General features: G+C 48.1%; 1 protein-coding gene across 1 annotated transcript in view; it reads left to right on the top strand.

The window, feature by feature from the left end:
* Positions 1-898: 898 nt before the first annotated feature.
* LOC149341997 (arylsulfatase B-like) overlaps positions 899-19246 on the top strand; it is a 28223-nt gene continuing 9875 nt past the window's right edge. The window contains exons 1-5 of the mRNA XM_089542066.1: positions 899-1234; positions 5401-5509; positions 9996-10155; positions 14386-14498; positions 16186-16296. Coding sequence (XP_089398192.1) covers positions 1074-1234; positions 5401-5509; positions 9996-10155; positions 14386-14498; positions 16186-16296 — 654 coding nt within the window. The 5' untranslated portion in view covers positions 899-1073. The remainder of the gene's footprint in view (positions 1235-5400; positions 5510-9995; positions 10156-14385; positions 14499-16185; positions 16297-19246) is intronic.

The raw sequence follows: 19246 nt of genomic DNA, 5'->3' as shown, positions 1-19246 counted from the left end.
CGGACGATCGGCAGTTGACTCGAAGACGGCTCGGAGAGGGCTGTAGAAAGGGTGCAATGGTTTAACAGCACCCCTTCCCAAGTAACCAGCATGTGTGCATAGCTTATAACCCCAGACACACACGCAAAAAAAAAAAAAAACGAGAAAACATAGACCAGGGGCTGAGAGAGATGGACGGTTTTCCGGCGCCTCGCTCCTCGTAGGCAACGAGCTACTGTCCAGATTTTACGCAGATTAAGGGAGCACCTGCTTTCTCCGTTTCCACGAAGAATGAGAGAGTGTGGTCTGGAAACGAGATCCTTTTTGTTGGGAAACAAACCTTGCGGACGAGCTGGCCTAGGGATTTCCGCAAATGAGCAATTGCCCCGATGCAACAGCTCGGCGCGTTGGGGTCGTATATTTTTAGATCGTACAACCGAGGTCACCTTGCTGCTCTTCAAAGACAGTGGGGCTTTCTGCAGCGGTGCATTCATGCGGAAAACTGAGAGTGCGCTCTGGAAGAATTCGCATACACTCCTGCACTGCTGTGCCACGAACGGCCGCTACTCGACCGATTTCACAGTGCGTGCTACTCGACGCGAAAGAAACCACGCAGAGCACGCTCGGATTGTCTGTGTCGCTTGGTCTTGCAGCTTGTAAGTTTATCGCCATTATTATTGGTGTCGTTATCATCGTACGATAACATTCATTCGTTGTTGGCGAATCTAGATGGGGGTCTCGATATTGCACCAGTAGCCGCGTGCTGAGATTAATGCTTTGGCATCAACTGCGGCTGCTAGTTTTCTTGCTGAAAGGGCGCGCCAGAGTTCAGGCATTTAAAACTCCTCATACCGATACTGTGCTGCATGCTAAGAGCCACCCTTTTATTGCTGTTTTAAAGAAAGGCGAGGTGGGGGGGGGAGGGTATCAGGTCGTAATCTGCCCTAGATCCTTGAGCAGTATTGTTATCGTTATGATTTTTGGCACTGGTTTATTTTTATTTAAGTCCGGAGATTGTGTTCATAACAGTAGGCATGGATAAGTATAGAGCTAGCAAATCTTTTGTGCCCTTTTGAAGGTTCTTCTAATACCATATGACTACCGGACGGGTCATTCACTGCTCACTGAAGGCAGGAAGCAGAAGACATTGCCCGTGTTCGCTACCGCTGGCGAAACAGATTTCAGGCCCGAAGAGCTTCACCTCAACGCTTCCACAACCACTCCTGGAAACAACGATGCCATCTCTCCACAAGATGTAAGTTGTATCTTGTGAATACTCTCTTGCATAGATGACATGAGTGCGGAGAGTCCGTCGGGATGCTTTTAATGCATTGCGATCGTATTCCTTAGGAGTTCTGAGATGTACTGACACCAACGAACGTTTAAATTCCGATGTGCAAGTAAGCTTTTCTCTCTGAAGTAACCTATATAAAAACAATTTACAGTAACGCTTGAAGAAATGGCTGCTTGCATATATCGTCTTTTTTTCTTTAGCATATAAAATGTTATGCCGTTCGTCCTACGTGCTTAGAACCATGCGCTGTGATCTGTTCAGAAAACGGCTTCCTGGCCCCCGTCAGGATTTTTCCCAGGGAAGCCGTCAACGTTATAACAGCCGCCACGGTGCTCAATGGTTATGATGCTCGGCTGCTGACCCGAAAGGCGCGGGTTCGATCCCGGCCGCGGCGGTCGAATTTCGATGGAGGCGAAATTCTAGAGGCCCGTGTACTGTGCGATGTCGGTGCAAGTTGAAGAATCCCAGGTGGTTGAAATTTCCGGATCCCTCCTCTACGGTGTCTCTTGTAGCCTGAGTCGCTTTGGGACGTCAAACCCCATAAACTAAACCAAACCAACGTTATCACAGATGTTGAAATACAGTTTGATTTTAATTGATTTGAATCAGCTCACCAGAAGCTAAACACTGGTGCTATATAGGACGGCGAAAGAGTGACACTGTCTTACGTGTGCACTGGAACACCTTCATGCGCTTTGCTTTCTTTGTGCGGCAACTTCGTCATGAATATTGGATGAGTCAAAGAGCATAGATAGCTCGAGCTTTCATTGAAATAGGGGGTGTCGTGGCGTGATCAACGTATAACTCCGTCTCACAAGTTGGGTGCAGTGGAGCGGAAGCTACGGTCGCGAGGCGATGGCCTTCACAAATGTATTGTTCGCTCGCGCTCCAGAGTGGCAACCCCTCACTTCAAGAATCCATCGCCTCAGGCTTGTAGCTTCCGTTCCATGGGAAAAAAAATTTGTGAGATGGTCATACGGTCAAGATCTATCCTAATTTTAGGACGATACGAACTTTTTAGCAGCCGCTTCTATATGGTGTCTCATGCACGGTAAAGCCTCACCGGATAGTTTTCTCAGCTGATGCAATCGGCGAGGTTGTACGGGGTCGTTTGTCGCTCTTGTGAAGTGAGCATCCAGTGTGGCGACAGGAGTATTGAAGTGGTCTTCAGCACTTGTGACACTTACGCAAAGATCGGCGGTGCTTTGCGACGCACCTAGGTTGTTACATGTTGGCCTTCCACACTTGGGCTGTAGCTCATCGTGTTCAACCACTTGGAGAAAGTTCAGGAAGATCAGGTTAAACTGATCACAAGGTACTGCAGGCTAGCCTGGTGTAGGCAGCAACGGTGGATAGGGGGGGGAACGCTCCGACCGACCGACATGATTCCGAAAGCATGGTTGTCTGAAGACGGAACTACGTTGGAGTCCTCGTCATTATTCTCTGGTGTCCGGTATCCGGATGGAGGGAACGAACAGGATAGTCTTGTACACATTACTGAAAACAATTAACCAATTACAATTACTGCTTCTTTCTCTGACTTATAACTGCTTTCACTGGTGAGTTACAGCCTAGAGAAGTAATCGACTGTTTTTCATTGTACTGCCGCGAATCTTTGTAGTGTCTGTTCATTCTTAAAAGCTGCCGCCACGCCGCTTTATCGCTTTGTTTATGATGCAAGACTCGCCCACATTTATCTCGATTGATCGCATCCGGGCGGAGCCAATTCTACATTGTTCCAGAATGTTCTAGTAACTTTGCACGCTTTATCTCGAAAGTTCGCTCCCAGCTTTAAATTTAGTAGCACCGAGAGCGGCGGGTTCTGTTCGACGACCGCCGAGCACGCTTGTTGCTACGCCGCCGCCTACTCATTCAATTCTTAGCGGGCGCAAGTCAGGCCAAATAGAAAGTTTTGTTTCGAAGCCATTTTCGCTGTCTTCCTGCTCTACGGACTGCAGTCGCCACTAAGTGGCAATATGCCATCCATATTTTATTAGCTGAGCACACAAATACACGGAGGAGAATGAACTAGTGCGTAATTTCACCTGCAGTTGTCTGTCGAAGTTTTATTCGGTCCTTTTTTTCCCGTTTTCTTCTGAACACATCAGTAGCGATACTGAACAGTACCCTTGATGCACGCGCCGGAGGGGGAAATGCATTGGTTTAACATACGAAGACCTTGCGTACCACCTCGAAGTTCGTGCTCAGAGGCAACAAAGGCCAAGCTCACTAAATATGACACTCCGGTGTGCACGCTGTCGGTGTGACACGTGTCTAGCGAAATGTAGGCCACTCGGGCTTGCATTCGCGGACATCCTCGCGCTCGCTGCCTCTCCGCTGCTCGACTTTCGTCGCTCTAACGCGAAGGAATTCCGTGCTACATCAGTGTTTGCTACCGAGTTCAGGTTCCCGAGGTTTTAGCATTAGTTAAACCTTGATTTTAGAAAAAAAATAACTTATTAATAGTAGTCAATTACTGAAGAAAATAATTGGATTACCGGTACCGTTACACCGTACAAAAAGCAATCAATTGCATTAAAAATTAGAGAAAATAATGTAATTTATTACAAGGAATCAAGTACTTGTCACGCGTTGCGTACAAGTCTGGAGCAGGCATAGATGGCAGCTCAGGGTGCACAGTTTGTTTTCAGCAGAGAGTGTGGGCTCGAAAGAAGAGAGAAAGTGGTGATGATGAGGCGTAGGGACAACGAAACTGAAACTTAGGTGGGATACAACATCGGTGACATTGTTTCGCATAACCCACGTCAGGTAGCCGAACCGCCGTTGTTACAGAGCAGCTCAGCTTGAACGTAGCCCCCGGTGAAGCGAAACAATTGGCTGTGGCTTAGCTAAGGTCTGGATAAGCAAAAAGTTCTCGCTGCTTTTCAGCCAACTCCCAAGCTACCACTTCTGGATCGGTGTTTCTGCGCCGTCCGACTGTTGCTTCTTCTTCTTCCATGGCGAGTGTCTGCGCCTGTTCTACGGGCAAGCGCGCCTTATATACCCCCCCCCCCCCCCCTATCAAATGTGCACGTGCGCACGGCTGCGGCGAAAGGTCAGACGGTGGCGAGGATAACCGCCTCTTCTATGGCCGCCGCCGCAGCCTCTCACGCGTTTTCGCAACGCCTTGGGAATGAACCTTCTCCTCTTGGGACGGCGGCGGCGGCGGCCGCGCGGCAGCGGCGAAGGGTACAACGGTAGCGAGGAGGAGAAGCGGCGACGCTCAGACGATGGAGTCAGCGCGCGGCGGCGACGACGGCTGCGGCAGCAGCGGCCACCTGCGCTCCGCGTGACGTCGCTCGGTTTCGCGCATGCGCAGCTGTGGCTAAAATTGATCACGGCGCACGCCAGACTCGGTGTCGACGAGCCTAGTGAAGCTTTTCGCTTCAAAAGGCTACCTGGGTGCCGACGACAGACGTACTCAGCTGGAGCCGCCACCGTGCTGTCATCCGGCTTAGCAGTAGCGTAGAGTCTCGTGATAGCAGAGAGGGACCGCTCTAGCTACCCTAGCCGCGGATGGTGGGAGGAACACACTTGAGTCACTTGAGAAAAAGAGCTTCCTGTGACTCTAGAACAAACCCGTCTCCACCTTATCTGCAATCCTCTTCTCTCGCTTTCCTCGCTTGGTGGTTCGCGGCCCGACCGCTTGGGCGCTGCAGTTTTGCGTGGACTATAGCTTTGATGACCCGGCACGAAGTCCTATAAATGTCGGCCATTCCGCTATTGTGAAACGATACTATGCAACGCTTCCAAGTTCACTGCTTTTCAGGGGCGTTTAAGCCCCCACTTCCCCATCCTTTGCGAGAGCGATGTTATTTCTTGCGCAATACCACGACTTATGATTTCACGAGGACCCAGTTCTATGGCTATACTCAGAGCCGTAGCAAGGGGTAAGGACTATGCCTGAACTTAAGCGTCTGCCTTTTCTTGTCTGAATGTGACACCCCTATCAAATCCTATGCACCAAGCGCCGAACGCTTTATGGACTAATTGTTCACGTTCCCCCTCCAAAAAGAAAGAAAACATTGCCCGATATTTCTTGCAAACTCGGAGCTTTTTTTGATGTACGATCACTAATTTCGCTGACATAACGAGCATTCACTGACTGGCCCATTTTTTTTTGCTAGGACCGCCAAAAGCGTCCTGTACCTCCTAGCTATTTTGCTTCTTGCTTCGCCGACGGCGCAGGGTGCCAAAGTGCAACCAAACATCGTCTTCTTTCTTGCCGATGACGTGGTGAGTGAGTCTCCTTTTTTTTTATTGGCATGAACGGGGGGAATTGAAACTAGTGATAGAGAGGCCGGCTGTTCCTTGCCACTTTTCCCAACCTGATGTTAGAAAAGCATCTAATTAAGGCAATGAATACGTGTACGTACGTAATATTTTTCTCGGACGTTTCGCGCCGCCTGGCCTTTGTGGACTATTTAGTGGGCATGGACAACCACACATGTTTTTTTTCTCACCTAGAACTGAGCCTTGCGGTCGATGCACTGAATGCCAATAATGATCCGAAAATTACTATACTTTTGTCCCCATGTTTAAGCACTTCTCTCGATCATTGCCAGTAACCATGCAAGCTATTTCCTCGTTATTAAAGCAGAAACTCGTCTTTAAAACCTCGCATATGTGCAAGGTACGAGAGCTACTGAGGCGTGCCGAATGCTGCCCCAGTGGTTGCACCGTTCAGTTAGGTGAGCGTCAGTTGAGGGTATAGCTCGGCGGTTAAGGCGTCCGGCCAGCGGACGGTCAGGCTAAGAGATCAGAATAAGAGCGTCTTTTGGGTAAAGTGACAGCGGCTGGTGCAGTACAAGGCTAACTGTAGGTCATTATTCAATACACAGTTAATGTAATCGGGCTCGTGATGATAGAAAGTAGAAATGAATATGCGATTTGGATGAACATCTGAAATGAAGAATGAATATGACCAGTCACAATGACAGTGGTAATTGAGAACAGTTTCAAGCTAATCGTAATGTAGTATAAATCATTTACACGGAGCAGTTCACGTTGTGCACGGCAGGTGGCGCCCCTCGGACCGCCGCCATTACCAGCCTTTTGAGCCGCCGTTTGCAGCATTGACGGCGTACACTGCGAGCCGTCGCTATCTTCGCTCCGCAGGTTGTGTCGCATATCAACCGCACATCTTGTGTGACAAGGTGTGCGGCGATCTGCTAGTCCGGTCTCTGCTCTCGGCATAGGGTCGGCATATGAAAGGAAAACGTGCGGCCTCTCTCTCTCTCTCTCTCTGAGCAGACAGTGATGTAGGCATGTATATATTACATTGTTCATGCGTCAGTGTGGTGATGTAGTGTATTTAACATGCTTATGTATTTCATCCTCCTTCATTAATGTACCATCGCGCTCAATATGAGTTGCAACGCGCGGTCATCGACCGGGGCTCGTTCCGTGGTGTGCCTCCTCCAAACAGTAGCTCGAAATTCTGGGAGAAACTGCTGTTCCAGGAAACAACAGCACCCCCGCTCAGGAAAATGTTTCTCCCAGAATTCCGAGCGACTGTTTGGAGGAGGCACACCACGGAACGAGCCCCGGTCGATGACCGCGCGTTGCAACTCATATTGAGCGCGATAGTACGTACACTCTCTATGTGTGCATATTAATGGCACCGATAGCACTATATACGAGGGGGACCGGTACCCAAAAGAAACCGGACTTATTTTTGTTTGAACTTATTTGTTCACATTTTAAGCACAGACCTTCAACCTCCTTCAAAGTATTCCCCACTTGCAATGATACGCTTGTCGAATCTTTCATTCCATTTTTCAAAACATTGTTTAAATTCATCTTTTGTGATGCTTGACAGTGCCTTCGTCGTTTTTTTCTTCACCTCAGCAACATCAGCGAAACGCTTTCCATTCACCTATTTTTTCATTCTAGGAAAGAAAGAAAGTAGCACGGGGCAAGGTCGGGAGAGTATGAGGGTTGAGGATCAGGGGTCATGGCTTTTTTGGTCCAAAATTGTCGTAGAGCAGGGGCATTGCCATGACGGAAAAACCAGTCACCCGACCGCCACAAATCTGGCCGCTTCCACCGCACACTGTTGCCAATTCTTTTCAAAACATCCACGTAGAAAGCTTGGCTAACTGTCTGACCCTGCAGAACAAATTCTCAATGGACGACTCCTCTCACGTCGAAAAAACAAATCAGCATTGTTTTGAGGTTTGGTTTCACCTGAGCAGCTTTCTTGAGGCGAGGTGAATTTGAATAACGTGGAAAATTGGGCGTGTTGGTACATGTCCTTGCACTGCTATTTATTTATTCAAGTGAATTTGAAGTTTTCCATTGGCATGATTGTTGCTTTGATTCAGGATTCGATTCAGGAACACTTGAGTTGTCCCCATAGCATCGTCCTTGTACGTCTTTCTTAATATTTAAAGCGTTTCCATTCAACTTTTTCCGAGCAAAAATCAGAATTTCACCGGCGCACGCTGTTCACGAAAATCAGCCATTGCAAAAACGACATTCACACAAAACAGTCGTCACTCTAAAACTCTGCCTAAACTAGACTGACCTCCTTCAACGACGGCTTCGGCTTACTGACTCTGCAATGTTCGTTCTATGCGCTCCTAGTGGCAAAACGCGGTACCACAGAAGCTTTGTCGACCAAAAAATTTAGTCCGGTTTCTTTTGGGTACCCCCTCGTATACTATGTATATACGGTGCTGGTGGCGGCGGTGATGACGGCAACCAAATATGCGGCAACTGGCGGATGTCCGGCTCATATGTAAATATCTCATCTCAGAAAGTCCATAAGCATGTGTAAATAGTTCGTTGTATTTAGATGATTATAGTGTTTGTCGTGTATGCACCTCCCCAAGGCAAATTATATATACATGCGGTACAACAGCAAAAACTACGTGGGGCCTCAGTCGACACGCGGTGACGCGAGAACTTAAAACAACTAAAAAATAGCGCCCCTCGGCGCGTTACAAGAGCTCATGCCCTTTTCACATTTTGAAAAAACCTGTCTCACGTTTAAAAAAAAAAAAAAACCTGTTGCGTTACTCCGAGAACTTCAGTTGATATCGTGCTGCCTTCTAGACTTTCTACGAATTAAGAAGATGTAATAAAGCCGCCTTAAGCGCATCTGAGAACTTAAGCGCTGACTTCGTAAATATTCCAATTTGTGCACCCGTGAAACTCAATAGAAATGACAGCGAAGGTCACGAAGTTTGGGCTAAAGAAATCTAGACGAAATAGGATCCCGAGTTTCTTGCTCGGGAAGCTGACATAAGTCGACAAGACCGTTAGGCTTCTGCATGTATTGTTTGTTACAGATTTTGAAGCATGAATAACCTCATTCATGAAAGACTACTCATTACCACGTCAATGATTAGCTAGTGCGTATATTATATGATCCTCATGGATAAGCACAATAAATATCGCTGAAGTCCGATGCATCAGTGATGTTCGCGAGTAAATTTTTCCCGCGATGTGTGTAGTACGTGCGTAAACTGCATTTTTGAAACCAGTATAGAGTATACGTATTTGTTTCGCTTCTATGATGTGTAGATTTCTCTCAGGCTAGGATATCTATAGTCGGCTGCATCCAGAATAAAAAAAAAATGACTGAATGCCATGAACCCCAAGCGACGACTTATTTCAGCGCTGGCAGAAACTACGCGAACAAGCTGGTAATGACAAGAGCAGTAATGTGCGGCTATTTCCGCCGCAGTACTGTTACAGTGCTCTAAAAGAATCTCGTTGTGGCTAACAGTACGAACAGATTTAAAACAAGAAAGAGAGAGAGAGAGAGAGAGAGAGGGAAAGGCAGGTAGATTAAGCAGGCAAAACCGCGGCTGGCTATCCTCATCATCTTATCATAATCATGTGGAGAATGCAGTCCACTGTGAGCACGCATGCCCTTAAACTGTTATCTTTCAGCAACAATCAACTAGGACATCCAATATTCTACGCTTTCAGAACGAAACAACGCTTACCCAGGGGACAGTGGTGAAATTCTAAAATTGAAAATTGGTTTTTGAGGAAAGGACCTGACGAGTGACTGTCTCATATATCTCGGTGGACACCCGAACCTCGCCATAAGGGAAGGGATCGAGAGAGTGAAAGAAGAAAGGAAGAAAGGGGGGGGGGTGGAGGGGCGTAGTAGAGGCCTCCGGAATAATTTCGACCACCTGGGGATCTTTAACGTGCACTGACATCGCACAGCACACGGACGCCCTTTGCGCTCCGCCTCCATCGAAACACGGCCGCCGCGGTCGGGTTCGAACCCGGGTACTCCGGCTCAGTAGAAGTAGACGAGCGCCTTAACCACTGAGCCGCAGCGGCGGGTCGGTGAAATTTCGCACAGCAGGATTTTCATATTTCAGCGATTACAGCTTGCTTCAAATTCGACACGTCAACCAGCAATGCAAAGTTTTACTTTCACCGGAGCCGTGCCGAAATCCGCACAGCCCTTACATAGACATGTGCCGTCCGCAGCTCGTTATTCTCTGCAGGAGTTAGAACATGCTTTACAACAGGGCGCGGGGGCGCCGACAGACACCGAAACTATATACCAAAGCCAGCAGTCCTGTAGGCCGGCAATGGGGGTGTGATCATGGGACCAAAGATGGCGGCGCTGCAAAGCTTTTATAGCCGGCACTAAGAATCAAAAAGGAGCACCAATGAAAGTTTTTCGGCTGAGAAAGTCCTTCGTTGAAACGCTATTATCTGCCACTGCTGTTTCGTCCCGTCTTTACAGGGATGGGACGACGTAAGCTTCCACGGGTCCACTCAGATCCCAACGCCAAACATGGACACCCTGGCGGCGGACGGAGTAATCCTGAACAACTACTACGTACAGCCGTACTGCACTCCATCGAGGGCGGCTCTCATGACGGGGCTGTACCCGATACGCACAGGTGAAAACACAGCGGCGCAGTAAGCGTTGAAAATTCAGGGGTCACTTTGACTGTCTAAAGTGCGTAAAGGCGAAAGCGTTCTCCGCACCACTTTCGCTGCTTCTGTGGCACTGTTGGCGTCACATATAATGGAGTACTAATTACTAAGTGATGACAAATCACCAATTAATGGTTAATTACTGATTAATGCCTGAGTACTAATTAACTACTAATTAATGACGCTCAATCTTCGCCTTTAGGAGTGGAACGCGACAGCGTGTTGTAGCGCTGCCAGGGAGTCCACGGAACTCCACCACCTGTTCGGCGCGATGGCTTGCCCTTTGAATGCAACGCTTTTTGAGGAAAGGAAATGGCGCAGTAATTCTGTGTCATCTCGGTGGACACCTGAACCGCACCGTAGAGGAAGGGAAGAAGTAGGAGTGAAAGAAGACAAAGAGGGCCCGTAATGAAGAAAATGAAAATTGTATTTGAGGAAAGGAAATCACGCAGTAACTGTCTCACATATCTCGGTGGACACCCGTCAAAATTCAGGGGGGCACTTTCGGTAATTTGGTTTTTGAGGAAAGGAAATGTATCTGTCTCTCATATCTCGGTGGGTACCTAAACCACTCCATAAGGGAAGGAAGTAGGATGGGAGTGAGCGGACACCGTATTCACTAGACGCGCCTTTGTTCATTCCAAACCATCGAGCTGGCATGGCGGAATGTTGGAAAAATTGAGCGCCCTTTGATTCCGCAGTGTGCTTGAAAGCTGTGACGACATCAATGGGCGAGTAGCGATGCTTCAGATTGACCTTGAAAAGGCATTTGATTGTGTTTCTCATGAAATTTTGTTTACCGTTTTAGACCATGTGAACGTCGGTTCAGTTATCCGTAAGGGTGTAGCCCTGGCGTATCGAAACTGCACGACGAGACTGATTGTTAACAAGAGTTTGGGGGCCCCCATTAGCGTGCAGCGTTCGGTGCGTCAGGGCTGCCCCCTCAGCCCTCTCTTGTTTTGTATTTACATCGAAACGCTGTGCATGAAAATCATAGAAAACAATAGTATTAATGGCTTTAGGTTACAAGCAGCTGAAGTTAAGCTGCTGGCCTATGCAGATGACGTTGCAGTATTTACGGTTGATCAGGGGAGCATAAGTGAAGCTGTCGGGTGTGTACGCGCGTTGAGCGAAGTCACAGGTAGCGGGGTTAACTGGTCCAAGTGCCTTGGCCTCTGGCATGGATGGTGGCCATCCCACCCGGACCATTTCGCCAACGTACCGTGGGCGACGACCCCGGGCAAGTATTTGGGCGTTCCGCTCGATGCTTATCGCGATAGCGAGGACTATTGGAAAGAGCAAACTAAAGACGCACGTGACCGAGCTGGGAAATGGAAAGGCACCAGCCTTTCAATTTTCGCCAGAGCTACAGTCTGCAATCTTTTTTAGAGCGCAGCTCTTTGGCGTCCGTTCCTGGGTTTCGCGTCGTCGTCGGCGTTGTCGTCGGCCTCGTAACCAGCTCCGGCCCCCTTTCATCCCCCCAGCGCTATCGGCGTCAGCGGCATCAGTCAGTCGCTGCTATCTCTTCCCTCCTCCCTTTATCGTGTTGTCCGCTTGCTGCGCGCGCTTCTGCCCCCATCGTTTGCCGCTGGGTGTACACGCCGCCCCCCTCCCCCCTCTTCCTGCGAGTCTCCGGTTGTCAAAGCGCCGGCTCGAACTTAATTCCTTTCTTCGCTCCTCCTCCAATGCAACCCCTGTGCGGTGGCAATCAGAGAGCCAGATCGGTGGCGGCGGATCTGTATATGTGCACCGCCCGAGCCGAAATTGCGAATACGTGTGAAAAAAAAAAAAAAAAATTCTGTGATAGCGCATACATGTGTTGCTCGATTTCTTTGCCTCAATCTATCGAAAAGGTGAAACAGCTTATTTGCTGCGCTCAAATTTCGCATTAGGAAGTAACGTAATCGTCGGTAATTTTTTTTATTAGCAAACTCTGGTATGTGATGCAGGTTTTGCATTGCTCGCGTGTGAACGTTCAGAAGCTACACAGGATTTTTGCAGTTTTCATATGGGCGTCCGAATGGGAACGTTGTAGCAGAACGAACCTGTTCCGGAGGGTAAAAGATGGGGGGCTAGGGCTAGGGCACCTCTTTTTAAGGCAGCTGGTGAACCGTTTTTTGTTTTTTCGCGACGTCACAGACCCGTTCTTGCGCACCGTGTGCCAAGTGAAGCTGCGGCGATTGCTGCCGGAGTTTGTGGTATCCACAGAAGAGCTCTCTGGTGGAACTTTTGGTTACTACAAAGAGATTGTAGCAAGCGTTCGGTTTCTTTCGGCACGTTTTTCCACCGATTATTTGTGGAAAAGCAAAAGGAAAAAGTTGTACAATGATCTTTGCGATATTGTTTTCCCAGAGCCCATGTACAGGGCCTTGTACAGTGGAGGCCCGGGAGGGGATGTTTTAAAAATGGTGAAGGAAATGCAGGTGCCACCAGGAGTAAAGACTTTCTTTTTTAAGTTACATACCGGGACGTTACCAGTTAAAAAGTTTCTAGAGGGAAAGGATTTCTTTTTACCGTGGGGATCGAACTGCTTAATTTGTAAACAGCCTGAAACAATAGACCATGTTTTTTTGCACTGCTGGGAAGGGGTTTATTTTTGGGACGTGTTACAAAGGACCATAAAGAAAGAGCTACCACTTGACGCGCACGGAATTCGCTATTTAAGCACTGATAATGAGGATGGGGCACCTTTTGATCTCATAATGCTCTTGGGCCTCCACTGTATATGGCGCTCCAGAATGGCAGGCTACCATTGTGACAAAGACGCACGACCGGCCCGAATTTATTTTCGGGAAAGCATGGACTGGCTTCTTGCAATCCAAAAAGCAGCTGCGGAGCCTCCCGAGTGGCTCTCAAGACTAGAGCCGTTGTGTATGTTGCGGGAATTTTAAGCTGACGAAGCCAGTCTCGTGCTGGCTGACCACGACAGTGTCGTATGTATATAGCGTTATGTGTATTTTCGTTGTGCAATGTCATGAGCCAAAGACAGGCAATAAAGAAAAAAAAAAAGCTGGCATGGCGGAGTGGATAGCATGCTCGTCTCGCACGCCGCAGGCCGGGGTTCGATTCCCGAGCTGGACCAATTTCCTACTCGTTTTATTTATTTATTCCCGAGCTGGACCAATTTCCTACTCGTTTTATTTATTTATATGGCCTGACTAGAAAAGTTAATTACGCTGATTGGGTAGTTAAGCAATTAACTAAGCTAAGTCCCACTTACACGGAGCATCACTATACGATCCCTTCAATCGGTTGCATGGTTACTAGCCAGAATACAATTGGCCCCGTTTGAAATTCGCGCACGGTGACGTCACGACCGTTTCGACCAATTGAAAAGCGTGACATTTCTGTCGACAACTGCTGCTTACAACGATGAGACATTAAAGGCTTCCGCCTTAAAAGTGCCAGAAACAAAACTGGCATCCGGCGGCGCAGGAGTATAGGAAGGGCAGTAACATAGACATTGCAGCCACTGCGGTCACTGATAACGCTGTAGTAGAAAGTTATTGCTTGCTTGTTGGTGCATTTCAATGAAAAGGTAAGTCTGCGCGAATAAGAAAGAACAGGAAACACAGAAACGAAAACATCCGTGGTGCCGTTTTCGTTTTTATGTCTCCTGTTGTCTTATTTGCGCAGTCCTACCTTTTTACTAAACTGATAACGCAACCTAGATACACTGTCAAACACCCGTTCTGCGGTCGGTGATCTTATCTCTTAATGACCATTCTACAAATTTTTCATGCTGCTGAAGGTCATATGTAAACAACCCCCATATTTGTAAACAAATGCACGCTGACGTTGCTGTCGACAAACGCCGGCGCACCCTATTAGTGCGATGTCCCTAGCGCTTTTTCCGGGTTTCCATCATGTACCTTGTTCCCTGCTGCAGTGGGCAGCATGTGAGCCTGCATGTTCGTAGGTACAGGTATGCTCTTGGGGGCGATGCCGACATAAGCGCCGTTATACATCGCGGTACGAAGAAGGTCCATTAACACAGTTCGCCATTTCGAACGACTTTGGGAAATGTCAAAAGGACAGAAAGATTTCGGTTCGTTTTGACACACTCAAACACCTAATGAAAGCAAATATTATACGAAAGAACTTGGAAATTCCTTCAACGCCGTTGCATTTGAGGTGTGTGTGCTTGCGTGTGCGTGTGCGTGTGTGTCTGTGACGTTGCCCTTCTCTCCCAGGCATGCAGGGCGTCCCGATTGACGCGGCTCAGCCTTGGGGATTGCCCACGGACGTGAGGATTATGCCTCAGTACCTTAAGGAACTCGGCTACGACACTCACCTCATTGGAAAGGTACGATTGCATTTCATGTATTGTATGCGTTTTTACCTAGGTGTGCACCGAACCATTTTGTTGAGGTATCATTAAGCGTCGGACCTTTACAATGGGTGGGCGATAGAAAAGGTACTACCGGGTCGAATTAAAACCCGAACACTATCATGATCATTAGGAGAGTGTAGCGTGTCATGAAGATGTATACGCTGCTCAGCATTCTCTGAAGTAAACAATCTGGGGGACACCTTATGCGTTGGAAATGTGACAGCATTAGAAACGGTTGACGTCCGTGAGGTCACTTCCGGTCTGTTGATGTCAGTGAGGTCACTTCTGGTCTGGTGACATCACTTTCTTCCAGCCAATAGGAATTATCCGACCTGGTGGCGGTTCCTCCAGCTAATTGGCGAATGTTATCTCTGACGACACATCTTTTTCCCGATGAGGATTTTAATGCTGTCGCACTAAAACAAGAATAACTAGCTCACTGAAGCGAATATATATAGCCGACGTGTAGTATTCATTCTTGCCGGCCTCGAGATGGCTCCCATGTCGTGAAGCAAGAGTTTCGTGCTCCCAGGTCCTCGGTTCAGCCTAAGCGTTCACATTTCAGCGGTTACAGACGGCTCATTGTTTTTTTTTTTGCCTAATTCGTGTTTGTTTTCTTTCCGAGCCAAGTGAACCATCGCTTTATTCACGACTTTCATGCATGCGTCAATTCCCGCAGCTCTCTATGGTACGAAAAGCAAATCAATCAGCCGAGACTAATTATGTCTCACCCACAATGTAATTTCATAAGGTTAACTCGATGAGCCCCAAAATTCCAGACGACCATACCAAAAAAGGTATGGTCACTCACTCACTCACTCACTCACTCACTCACTCACTCACTCACTCACTCACTCACTCACTCACTCACTCACTCACTCACTCACTCACTCACTCACTCACTCACTCACTCACTCACTCACTCACTCACTCACACTCACTCACTCACTCACTCACTCACTCACTCACTCACTCACTCACTCACTCACTCACTCACTCACTCACTCACTCACTCACTCACTCACTCACTCACTCACTCACTCACTCACTCTCACTCTCACTCACTCACTCATTCACACATACACGCACGCAAATAGGAGGGACACACACACACACACACACACACACGCACGCACGCACGCGCGCACACATACACGCACACAGACACACAAACGCACACACAGAGGGCACACATACACACACACAGACACACAAACGCACACACAGAGGGCACACACACGCGCACACACACGCACACACAGACACACACGTACACGCGCATACACACGCACAAACTCAGAGTCACACGCACGCACACACACCACTGTATTCTGATCGCAGCAGCGTACGGAAAAGATGAAAGACGGAGGGAGACAGAGAGAGAGAGAGATAGGTCGTTTCATTTGAGCATTTTGACAATCGTAGACAACTTTTCGGACGCATATGCTGCCCCAGAGTTTCGCCGTCTGCTCCCCCCCCCCCCACCCCTTTCCGCTGACATTCTGTTATACTGGAATGGCTTCAAGCAAAGGTAATAATAATTTCTAGGATTTGAAAACTGCTACAAGAAAAACGGTACTTACGAGGATGTTGCTGTCTTCAGAATTTAGCTTTCAGGTTTCGAAAGTTTAATTACTGGCGTTTTCTTTCCTGTACACAGTGGCACCTGGGCTCCTACACCGAGAGTGTCACGCCAACGTGCCGAGGCTTCGACAGCTTTTATGGGTTCCACTACGGAGAGAAGGACTACTACTCTGGAGACATGACGTCCGTACGTACGCAGGGCCATGAAGATCAAATATGCATTACTCGGTGAAGGGTATTAAGCATGAAATGCTTTTAGCTCCCGTTGTCGGCATTGTGGTGACGTCACGCCGAGACCGAGAGCCATCATCCGGGCACTGAATTCCACTCATCCGGGCTCTGAAACGAGAACATCCGGGCACCGTACGAGACTTATCGAGATTCAACAAGACTATCTCTAAGCCCTCCTACGGGACCGGCATACAAGCGCCGGTTGCTCTCCAAACAAGTCACAAAAAATAACTGCTGCCAGTGTCTTCTCAAGTTTATAAAGAGTCGAGCTGTGCATTTGATAATGCACGGAATTATAATTTCCGATTTCTAATAACGCGTGGAAAAAGCACATACATGCCACAATACACTTCGTTGTCATACGTGATCTGTTAGGGGCTTTGAGAGAAGGCCGTTTAGAGAAAGAGGGCGAGAAGGGCTTTCGGCGGAAAACTTTCGCTCCCTCCCCAAGGATGGCGTTGCGGTCCCACACTCACGCATGTAAAAGACCGGCCGCTTGGCCTTCAAGCCGTTTCCCCCTCTGGCAGGCAGATGTATACACGGTGGCGGAGTATTCGAACGCGCTGCATATACATTCTTGTCAGGCCTGCGTCTCGTCGTGTCTGCGTACGCTTCTGCATCGTCCTGGATTTCAATGCCGCCACCGTCACAGCTGCTTAAGCCGAGCAATGGAGCCTGTGTTAGGCCCGTAAGCATTTCATGCTTACTCTACTCTCGGTTACGGTAGAGCCGCAATTTTTTCAGCTGTGCTGAAGATATGCGTTCGATTCCGTGTTTGGTTCCGTGTTTGGTTAATTACAGATTAAGAAAAATTAAAGGGAGACATGCTATTCCGAGAAATGTAAACGGTAAACGATGTGTTTTAACGTCTCAAAGTGATACATGAGCTATGAGGAACGCCTTAGTGGAGGGCTCCAGATTAGTTCAGACCGCCTGGCGTTAACATGCGGTGACATCGCACAACACCCGGGCGCTTTCTGCGTTTCGCCTCTATCAAATCGCGGCCGCCGCGGCCGGGCTCGAATCTAGCGTCTCCAAACGCGTCTCCACTAGCGTCTCCAAACGCTGCCGTGATAGGATCATGGATGTTCAGAGGTTCATCTAGTGCTCATAGTTACTGGGACGACTGGCGCGGACCACGCTTGTTAATTACAAGTCTAATTAGTAGAAACATTTAATTACAAGCCTAACTATTTGTGAAGACATGATTTATTCGGCTCTCTTTTATAGCGAGACGGTTTCTTAGGAACAAAAATGTGCTAGGTACGAGGCGTAAAATGCGTCATTTGTTACCGAAGAATATAGGGGGCATGTATACATAGTAAGGGTCTTTCTCAACCGCTAACGTGTTGCCGTAATAAAATGGTATGTTGTATTTACATTGGATACAACGGTTGCTAACGATGTCTAGGCAATGATTCTTTTGCGCGGCCTAAACCAAACAATTATTCGTTAGTACTGGTGAGGATAGGGTGCCTCGAGGCACCCCAGGCGAGGACGTACTGTTGCGCCATCTATCGGAGGTGCCTACAACATGGTGGAAGCAGGATCACGTGTGTCTCTTTCCTGCTTTGCAATGCATCCCAGGCCGTTTAGTTCTTGCCTTTATGGTTTTGTGGTGCAGTTTATGGTCTATATGAGCCGTTAAACCTACTTTTTCGGCAACAAAGCATCACAGAGAACATTTTAAAGGCTTAATCTGTACAGGCGTATTTCAGTCACCTCCTTCGGCGTTGGCGGCTTCTTACTTAACGTGGTCTTGCTCCCTGAAATGATTGTCGTCCCCACGAAAGTGTGAACTCCCTTCTGAGTCCATTCTCAGTGTAAATACTCGTGTCGTAGTGTCCCGAATTTCGGATCGAAATCGGAGCTTGCAAACAGCTTGACCTCGTATGTGTGGCACTGAGGCACTACTAAACCAGCGTGTCAGAAGCATAAATAAAGTGCCACTGTCTTTACAACTGCGAGCGGTCACAGTGTACAACGCACGAACTCGCTAACAGGAAGAAATACACATAATAAGACAACTTGCGTCTTAAGACTCAGATTTTCTTCTCCCTCAAGTAAAGGAACTACGTCATCCTACCTCCGGCGCAAGATTGACACAAGCGCCGTTCGCTCCAGTAGGGGAGCTCGCGCCGAATACTTTAGGCAGCATATACCTAAGAAAAAATTAGAGCTTATCGTTCTTAAACTAACCATTCCCGCTTGAATTTGTGAGCACCAGCGTACAATTTGGGAGTCTTGCTTGCAGCCTTTCGCTGTTGCCTTACAAATAGCCAAGATGTAAGGTTCATTTTCGGAATCGAGGCGATTGGGTTATACAATGTTACTTCCTATTAAAGGGCAACTGAAGGGTTTTCAGAATTCGATGATTTTAGCCGACCGAATGCTTGAAACTTGTAGGTAAAGCATGCGAAATCATTTTGCGCTACGATTTCAAATGGTGATATAATCGCCGACTAAAGGGACATCGATGTTCAGGCTTCTCTGCAGTGCACAGCGACAGGCAGAGGCCCCAGTGATGACGTCACGTGCAGCGGCGCTAAGTTTCCAGCGAAGAAGTGGTTGTTTCAAGGATGAAAAAGAATGTCGTCGAAGGTGAAGCTCATGAAGCATTGTTTGGTGGTACCGGAAGACGCATGGCAGCATGTATACGAAGGCAGTGGACATTTGAAATGTAGACAGTTATGACGTCACCACGAGTTTCCCCGCACTTCTCCAAAGCGGTGAGGAGAAGCCTGAAAATCGTCGTGGTTTTAATCGGTGATTGCTTCGCCATTTTAAATGTTAGCGCAAAACAACTTTGCACGCATTACCAAGAAGCTTGATAGATTCGAATTCTCGAATAACCTCGAAATGTCAAAAAACCATTTCACCCTCCCTTTAATGCCTACGATAGCCAC

Source organism: Amblyomma mixtum, chromosome 5 (genome assembly GCF_055824585.1).
Source record: "Amblyomma mixtum isolate Tamu chromosome 5, ASM5582458v1, whole genome shotgun sequence".
In the NCBI taxonomy this organism is placed as follows: Eukaryota; Metazoa; Arthropoda; class Arachnida; order Ixodida; family Ixodidae; genus Amblyomma; species Amblyomma mixtum.
Note: the sequence above shows the minus strand (reverse complement) of the source record. Positions and strands in the feature narration are given on the sequence as shown.